We start from the raw sequence: 9558 nt of genomic DNA, 5'->3' as shown, positions 1-9558 counted from the left end.
TTGATCTCTAAAAATTCTCCCACATAACTCCTCTTGTTTGTTCCCCATGCCGCGTGCATTAGTGTATAGGCATTTCAGAGAGGCCAATGAGTGTGTAGTTTTTGCCCTAGTGGGGTGGTGGGCCTTCCGATTCTCAAAAATACTAGCACTCTGCCCCACAAGTGCTGGGCTACTACACCCGGGCGCCTCTCTAGCGAGCCCAGTTACATCCCCATCCCTCTTCCAATCTAGTAATTTCTTGGTCTTTTTGGCTAAAGTTGTTGGTTAGGAAACTAGCCATGGCCTGAGTGGAGTTTTTAAATTAATATTGGCCCAGACAAGGGTTGCTCCCCAGATAGTCCTCTCCAAACAGCTGATAGATAGGAATTACTTTCTGCTGCTGCTACTCTAAGATTAGATCCAAATTTATGATATAGAGGAAAACGGTTCTCTATCCCTTTATTATGTTTGTCTTGGCTACAACTGCGTGAAACCCTGTACATTCGTCGCAGCTACAAGTTTTGGGGTATATTTGTACAATAGTAAAATGTATGAATACAGCACGTGACAAAATGTTGAACTGGTCTCAAATCGACTTGAGTGTTTTAATGTGCTAGTAGATGTGCAGGGAATCCTGAGACCAGAGGATATACTTCCACAAGTAGCTCCCATTCAATGGCTTCACTGCTATTGATAGCCAAGCAAGTTAGACTGGAGCTAGATATATCTACATTTGCTACAAGCACATCTCCAAGCGCGATGCAGGCAAGGGCCAAGAGCCCCAGTCTTTTTCATCTTGACAAACTCACTTATGAGCCAGATCCCTTTACAGTTTTTACTAAAATGTGGCTCTGTAGATGTCCAATACGTGGGAGTAGGAAAAGTTTTATACTGACTGTACCCATTTTTTTATTGGGGGGGGGGAGGATTTTTTCTGAAAATAATACGACCTAAATTCTTTTTATGTGTTTGTATACTTCATTTTCCCAAAGCCAGAACGGGATCTCTCATAATTCCCCCATGATACATCAAAGAATACTGTAGGTTGGAAGGGACCTCTGGAGACAGGTGTTGACCTGCTGGATGCACCTACTTCTAGCTGTGCTTTCCCCCCTCACTGGAAGGATCAGGGAGAACACCACTTGGGCCCCATGCCTTTTGCCCTTGTCCCCAGAGCTCTGTAGACACTCTTGATACATTCAAGGTCATCCCTTGCAGTATCACTGCTGCCCACGTGGATGAGCAGCAAGAGGTAATAATCCAAGGGCTGGACAAGCCTCAGCAGTTTCTCTGCAGCATCCTGTATTTGATCCCCCATCAAGTAACAAATCTGAGACAGTATGTCTGATCAGCAGATAGGTCCCTCTATCCCCTACAGAAGGGAATCTCCAACCACTATCACCTGCTGTTTTCTCTTGGTGCTGTCATTTTGTTCAGGCTCAGCTGTCTCTCGAGCCTTCCTTATCACAGTTTGTTCCTTCTCACTTCTTACTAGGGTACTGTATGTATTCTGTAAATTCAAATCTGTGGGCAGAGAAAGAGCCTTTCTCACATTGCCAGGAGTCAGAAGCTTCCTTTTTTCCCAGTCTTGGGAGTATCCATCCAGCACTCATTTGAACAATGCCTATAGCTGTCCCTCTTTCTTTATAGCTATAAATAGCATAAGTAGGTCATTAGGAAGACTGCATTGTTTATAAGAAGTTGTATTTTTTTTCCAAATTGCAAGTAGTCAGTTGTTCTTTAAAAAGAGTGTTGCTGTGATTCTGAAACAAAGTTGGCATGAGAGCTTTGATTAATCTGCATTGAAGTTTCCTCCAGATAAGCTCTCACAACTTACAGTGTCCTTCCTATCCCTCTACCAAAGATGGTCACCATCACTAACTTCAGAATATTGCACTGGAAGGCTGAGAAGCTAATACACACATTTTATTTCTCACTTCTGGTGGGAGGGCAGAACAGATCATAGAATTATAGAACAGCCCAGGTTGGGAGGGACCTCGAAAGATCACCTGGTCCAACCTATCACGGGAAAGGGAGTCTAGGTGAGATTATCTAGCACTCTGTCCAATCGCATCTTGAAAACCTCCAGTGATGGGGACTCTACCGCACCCCTGCGGAGGTTGTACCAGTGATTGATTTTTCTCACTGTAAAAAATGTATTTCTTATATCGAGATGAAACCTCTCCCAGTGTAACTTGTACCCATTGCCCCTTGTCTTGTCCATGTGGTTCCTTGTGAAGAGAGAGCCTGCATCCTCTTTGTAGCCTGTAGATGGTTTAGAGAAAGAAAAAAAATCTTAAATTGCTGAGTTTCTAGTGTACATCTGTGGGCAATATAAGTACTGTGGTTTAAGAAATCACTTCTATCTCCTAGCTGTTAGTGACCCTCTCAATGTATTTGGTAGGAGGAAAGGGATGCTTATGTTGTGCCTCAACTAATTCATAGCTTAAATTCCACTTTCACTGATAGTCCAGGCTATGCATTGGGTTTACATGGCAAGGTTTTGGTAGCGGGGAGGCTGCAGGAGTGGCCTTTTGTGAGAAGAGACCAGGGGCTGCCCTCGTGTCGGACAGAGCCGGTTCCAGCCAGCTCCAAAAGGGTCCCAACTGCAGGCCAAAGCTGAGCCAATCAGCACCTCTGTGAAAACATATTTAAGAAAGGGCAAAAAAATACTGTGTAGCAGTTGTGAGAGAGAGGAGTGAGGAAAAAATGTGAGGGAAACAACCCTGAAGACATCAAGGTCAGAGAAGAAAGAGGAGGAGGAGGTGCTCCAGGCACCGGAGCAGAGATTACCCTGCAGCCCATGGAGAAGACCATGGTGAAGCAGGTTGTCCCCCAGCAACCCATAGAGAGGACCACATGTCAGAGCAGGTGTTCCCTGCAGCTCATGGAGAGGACCATGCTGGAGCAGATATCCACCCTGCAGCCCATGGAGGACGCCGCACTGGAGCAGGTGGATGTGCCCCGACAGCCAGTGGCGAGCCCATGCTGGAGCAGGGTCCTGGCAGGAGCTGCAGCTCATGGTGGACCCATGTTTGAGGGGTCTTTTCCTGAAGGACTGCACCCCATGGAACAGAACCACACTGGAGCAGTTCTTGAAGAAATGCAGCCCATGGGAAGAACCCCACACTGGAGCAGGGGAAAAGTGTGAGGAGGAAGGAGCACCAGAGAGGAACTGTTACAAACTGACCGCAACCCCCATTCCCCATCCCCCCAGCGCCGCTCACGACAGGGAGGAGGAGACAGAAGAGTCAGGAACAATGGAGTGAAGTTGAGCTTGGGAAGGGGAACATGTTTTCAATTTTGTCTTTGTTTCTCACCATCCTACTCTATTTTTAATTGGCGATAAATTAAATTAATCTTCTTCAGGTCGAGTCTGTTTTGCCCATGACGCTAATTGGTGAGCGATCTTCCTGTCTTTATCTTTTTCATCTTATTTTTTTCCCCTGTCCTGCTGATTTTTTTTTTGGCTTGGTGGGCACCTGGCAACCAGCCAAGGTCAACCCACCACAGTAATATTAATCCATGCTGGAAGGTAGGTAGTAATAGTTACTCTGTTGTTATGATTCAACATCATAAAGCAGATGCTTTCTTCTCAGAAGTATGTCTTACAAGTATTCTGCTATTTTGGCTATTGTTAATTTTACAGAATAAAGATAGCCAGAGGGGAGCGAGGAAAATCCTTTCATCTACAAAAGAATTATGATATGCAGTCTGGAGATTGTATTATTGGTGGCAATACTTGATCCATGATTCTGTAAATATCTTTCAATTAAGTTTAGAAAGCTTGAAGTAGAAGTTTCCTTTAAAAATCATCTAGCTGCACAGTATCATGTTTAGTCACTGTTGTGAATATAATATTGCTTTTAAGATGCCTTCCATCTCTGTTCTATTTGGGAGTCAAAGCCTTCTGTTTCTATATGCTTCATAAATTCTATCAGTTTTCCTTCCGTAAACAGCATGTTTTGTTTTTCACACAGACCTACGGCCAAGGGATTGAATTAATCTGTCAAAAACAAAAAGAGTTTGTGAAGAGCTCTGTAGAATCCAAATGGAATCTAGCAGAAGCCCAGCAGAAACTTGGTAGTTTAGCACTGCATAATTCGGAATCCACGGATCAGGAATATGCCAAAGCACAGACTGAAGCTTCAGAACTGAGACAGAGAGAGGAAGAGTGGAGAAAAAAAGAAGCAGCGCTAATACAGAGGGAAAGACAGAATCTATGGAATACAGATTCTTTCAGTAAGGAGGTATTTAATAAGGTATGACATGTATAAATGTGTATGAAAACAATTATAGGCCTTTTTTATTCCATTTATTTCTCATCTTGAGTGTTTTCTATATCTAGTATAGTGCTTATTGTAATGTGGTAAATGTTTTTCTTTCTTATTTTGCCCTATTAAAGGGGACATGTTGCATTAATATAACGAATGTGTATGACACTAATTGGGAATCAGAACTCATATTTGTCCCTTATAGCAACTGTTGCCAAAACCAAGGATGAGAAGTAGTTCTTCACATGAAGTTTGCTTCTTTGTTATGCCAAATTCTCACATTTGAAACATGCACAGTTTGCCTCTAATAGCGTGAATTTCTTAATACAGATTATTTTAGCACAAACTGTCTTCATGGTAAATGCTAGTTTTGTTTTCGGCACTTAACTTGAATATGAACTATTAATGCATCGTTTTTCATAATTCCACTGAGTTAGCTTCATCAGGGCTAGATGATGTAGATGTTTCTCGTTGTTTATAGATCAGCAAGTTCCTTCTAGTGCGTAGAACTTTGAGACAGATTATTGCTCAGAATAAGGCATTTTTCACCCTATTAGTAATTGGACGAGCTGTGTTTTGGTAAATAACCTTCTTGGGTACATTAAGTGCATACATATGTGTTTGCTGGGCTATGCTTAAAACTAGAACATTGCCCTTTAAATACTAAAGAATTAAAATAATCCTATAGTTCAAATAAGGTATATGTGGAGATTCTATGACAGTTTTTTCTCATCTTTAGAGTTTTATTAGTCAATATAAAAGAAAAGAAGTAGAAGATGAAGATATATCTAAATCATTTATACAGAAGCATGAACAAAAGATTAGATACTTTGGTAAGTATGTTGCTTCCAACATTTTGCAGTTTAACCTCCTGTAGAATTTGTGTAGGTCTGTTTCTTTTTTTTTTTCATTATTATTATTGCACAAAATGGATGCTAACAAATTAAACATCTGGCAATGAGAGTATCTAGATTCTTGTTTCTCAGGACAGGAGATGTGACATCGTAACAAATAACCGTATCAAAGTAAAGGAAACTGTAAATCGCAGAAGCCTGTTGGTTCCTATGATGAGAACTTCCTGAGTCAACGCAGAACTGAAAAAGTTTTTCAATTCATGAAAATTAAAATTCTAGCGACTTTTTCTGCTGTTCCATGGGAAATGATAGGGGCGTTAATGGAGATGCAATTCCTGCATGTAAACGTGCCTGGGACTGTCTGTACCTGCCTCCTATAAATAGCTGGGGTTTTGCTGGGGTGAATGATAAAAGGTAAATATCTGCAAAACAGCTGTTAAGACTATGTAGAGATGGAACCGATATTTTATTTTTAAAGATACGTTTATATTAGTGATAGAAGGGTAAAACTTCGTATCTAGTACTGGCAAGCAGTAAAATATCACTAATATGTATATTAGGACAATTAACTAATATGTTTTTAAAGGGGGGGGGGGGGGAGTTGATTACACTGCTTGAATTTTGAGTTCTGACTTTCAACCTACAGCTCTTTCCATGAAGGTAGTTTCATGCTACTTACTACAATTCAGTCTTCTAGTTAACTTTCAATCACTGAGTTGGCTCTCCTGTTTTGACCTTAATGCTTGAACTTGGTTATAAAAATAGCTTTGTATTTCCTAAAACCTAGCAAACCATGTCAGAAGCATATTCATATTAGACTATGATTATGCTTTCATTTCTATTCGTCTTACTTGCAAGCACTTAAAGAACTTTTCTGTCAAAATCACTGAATGTAAATCTCCATACATCAACTTAGTTATACTATCAAATTCTTAACAAATAGGTATAGATACTGCTTTGTTACAGTGTGTGAAAACCATTTACCTGAAAACCAAAAACCTGTTTTTAACACTGCCAGAGATACAATAAAAATAAGATCTTAACAGTAGCAGCTAACTATATTTTAGTATCTTTACAGTCCGAGCATACCTTATTGGTAATGCTCTTTCAGCATTGGAGGTGTTTTAAAGGCAACAAAAAAATCGAGTTCAGTTTTATTTGCATGCTGTTCTTCTGAGGTAACAATGAAGTGTGAAGGAGAATGTAGTAGTATGTAAATTTGAATAATGTCTTCACTGCATTAAATCACTTCTCCGTATTGAATGTGTTAATTCATGATGTTGGGTTTTTTTTAATCAGGTATGCTGGGCAGATGGGATGACAGTCAAAGATTTTTGTCTGACCACCCGTATCTTGTATGTGAAGAAACAGCTAAATATCTCATCTTATGGTGTTTTCATCTAGAAGCTGAACAGGTACTAGGAAGACCTTTAAACTGCTTAAAAGTATGCAGTTTCCCACTTACACTACAGAAAAGCTGTCCAAATTGATGAGCCATTTAATTACCGTTCTCCCTGTCTTCCCATGTCCGTGTTATCTTACTGAAGGAAGCCTCCAAAACACATTACTACATTAGATCTAGTCTCAGCTAATTAACAGTCCCCTTTGCTTCTGTCAGCATCAGTTCTTTTCTCTTTAGGAATCAAATGTAAAGATGTTGCTGAATTTTAGAGTTATACTTTTAAAGATATTTTCAGTAATTATGTAATTTCTCTTTTCAGAAAAGAGCTCTGATGGAACAAATAGCACACCAAGCAGTTGTGATGCAGTTTATTATAGAAACGGCCAGAAGTTGTAATGTGGATCCAAGAGGCTGTTTTCGTCTATTTTTCCAAAAAGCCAAAGTAAGTCAGAACTTGTATAACACTGAGAGAAACTCTTGATACCCTTGCAAGGGATCAGTGTTCTGAAGGAGCTTTCTTCCTGACAGTTAGAGGTTAAATATGTTACTGACTGAATCAAGCTTATGGGGAAGTGTTGTTTTGTTGGCAGTTCATTCTAGGATGAATGTTTTGTGTAATTCTGATCTTGAGAATGGAAGCTCCATGGATTCTTGTTAGGCCAGAGGGAAAGCAGAACATAGCATGGGAACTACTGGAGTGTGGAATAGTGAAGTGCCACCTAAATTACAGCGGCAAACATGAATGTGTCTAAGGACTGAGTGTCCTATTTTGCTTATAATAATGCCTCTCTATGCAGTTCATGGCAGGGCCCAATTTGGAGTCTGTTTCTCTTCGGTCAGTCATAGTTAGCTCTGGAATGCTGAGAGAGGGAGGAGAGAGAGATGCGAGAAGACTGAAGCTGCGGTTTGATGCAGGTTCTATATTAAGTTATACAAGACTGAAGAATCAAGTCATGCTGATCTTAATGCTGCCTTAAGGACTTAAATTGACACCCACTTTGATTCATGCTTTGCTTTTGAATTGAGTGCTGCCATGAGTACCTTTTCTCTTAAGGGTATCGGCTTCTGAGATGGAATAAAGGAAGGGTTAAAATTATATTTGTTTTGTTCTTGCATGTTCTCAGATGAATGAATTACTCGGTTCTTATGCTCATCAAATGCTAAAGTCTCTCTTTAAAACAAAGCAAACAAACAAAAACCAGCATACCTGAATCTTCTTTTTTAAGCTGACTGGTGCTAACATTGTTATTGACTTGTCCAAACCATTATCCTTCAATGAGTATAATATGCATTACTGCAGGACTTCCTTTTAGCAGTATGTATGCTTACAACTAGAAGTAAATCTGGCCATGATGAAAAATATTTCACTCTTCTCTTTGCAGGCAGGGGAAGAGGGCTATTTGGAAGCTTTTAAAACTGAGCTCGAAGCATTCAAATCAAGAGTGAGAATCCGTTCACAGTCTCAAGGCTTTCAAGCCAGTGTATCTACTGGTATTGTAGAAGGACTGGACTCTTTGTCACAGGTAGGCTTTTTACTTCCAGAAATGAATATAGCAAAGCTATTAGGAATGGAGTTTTGCTACACCCTTGAGAAGATGTACTTCTTGAGATCAAGGAAGTCTAGGCCTACCGCTTTACACTTGGAGCACTGTCAGTTATAACGTGCACTGTTCTCAATATGCAAGAGAGATTGTTTCTCAAAGCTCTCACAATTTATAGTGTCAAAAGGAATATGATAGTTCAGTGCCCTTGAAGAATTGTGCTAAATGGAAAACGGCATTCTTAACCTGTTCAGGTACTAGAATTAATTACATGTTTGTGCAGTATGCACAAAACGACAAGTAGGGTTGAAACCTTAGACTTCAGGAGGGCTAACTTTGATCTCTTCAAGGAATTGCTTGGAGAAATGCCATGGGAGAGGGCTCTAGAGGGTAGGTGGGCTCAAGAGAGCTGGCTGATATTTAAGCATCACTTCCTCCAAGCTCAGGATCGGTGCATCCCTAAGAGCAAGAAATCAGTCAAGGGAAGCAGGAGGCCTGCATGGCTGAGAAGGGAGCTTCTGAAGAAGCTCAGGTGGAAGAAGGAAGTTTACAGTATGTGGAAGAAGGGGCTGACCGCTTGGGACGAGTATAAGAATGCTGTCAGGGTATGCAGGGATGAAACGAGGAAAGCCAAGGCAGCCTTGGAATTGAACCTGGTGAGGGATGTCAAGGCCAACAGGAAGGGTTTCTTTAAGTATATAGGAGGCAAAAGGAAACCTAGGGAAAATGTGGGCCCACTGTTGAACGAGACAGGTGCCGTGGTGACAGACGATGCAGAGAAGGCGGAGTTGCTGAATGCCTTCTTTGCTTCTGTCTTCACTGCTCGGGCCAGCCCTCGGGAGTCCCAGACTTTGCGGGTAACAGAGAAAGTCTGGAGGAAGGAAGACGTTCCCTTGGTTGAAGAGGAACAAGTTAGAGAACAATTAAGTAAGCAAGGCTTTTGACACCGTCTCCCACATCATCCTCACGGGCAAGCTTAGGAAGTGTGGGTTAGATGAACGGACAGTGGGGTGGATTGAACGGTGGCTGGCAGATAGAGCTCAGAGGGTTGTGGTTAGTGGTGCAGAGTCTAGTTGGAGGTCAGTAACAAGTGGTGTCCCTCAGGGGTTAGTACTGGGTCCAGTCCTGTTCAATATATTCATCAGTGACCTGGATGAAGGGATAGAGCGTACCATCAGCAAGTTTGCTGATGACACAAAACTGGGAGGGCTGGCTGACACGCCGGAAGGCTGTGCCGCCATGCAGCGTGACCTGGACAGGCTGGAGAGTTGGGCGGAGAGGAACCTAATGAAATTCAACAAGGGCAAGTGTAGGGTACTGCACCTGGGGAGGAATAACCCCATGCATCAGTACAGGTTAGGGGCTGACCTGCTGGAGAGCAGCTGTGTGGAAAGGGACCTGGGAGTCCTGGTGGACAACAGGATGACCGTGAGCCAGCAATGTGCCCTGGCGGCCAAGAAGGCCAATGGCATCCTGGGGTGCATCCAGAAGAGTGTGGCCAGCAGGTC

At 41.8% G+C, this 9558-nt stretch overlaps 1 protein-coding gene across 1 annotated transcript in view; it reads left to right on the top strand.

Moving 5' to 3' along the window:
* Positions 1-3959: 3959 nt before the first annotated feature.
* The window catches only part of LOC104292662 (hsp90 co-chaperone Cdc37-like 1), a gene marked incomplete at both ends in the record, with an annotated part of 22162 nt that continues 16563 nt past the window's right edge, over positions 3960-9558 (top strand). Inside the window, 5 exons of the mRNA XM_009892073.1 lie at positions 3960-4241; positions 4993-5086; positions 6407-6522; positions 6829-6951; positions 7892-8032. Of these exons, the coding sequence (XP_009890375.1) occupies positions 3960-4241; positions 4993-5086; positions 6407-6522; positions 6829-6951; positions 7892-8032 (756 nt within the window). The remainder of the gene's footprint in view (positions 4242-4992; positions 5087-6406; positions 6523-6828; positions 6952-7891; positions 8033-9558) is intronic.

This window comes from Charadrius vociferus, unplaced genomic scaffold (assembly GCF_000708025.1).
Source record: "Charadrius vociferus isolate BGI_N301 unplaced genomic scaffold, ASM70802v2 scaffold719, whole genome shotgun sequence".
NCBI lineage: Eukaryota > Metazoa > Chordata > Aves > Charadriiformes > Charadriidae > Charadrius > Charadrius vociferus.
The sequence above is the reverse complement of the archived record's forward strand: the minus strand, read 5'-3'. Positions and strand labels throughout refer to the sequence as shown.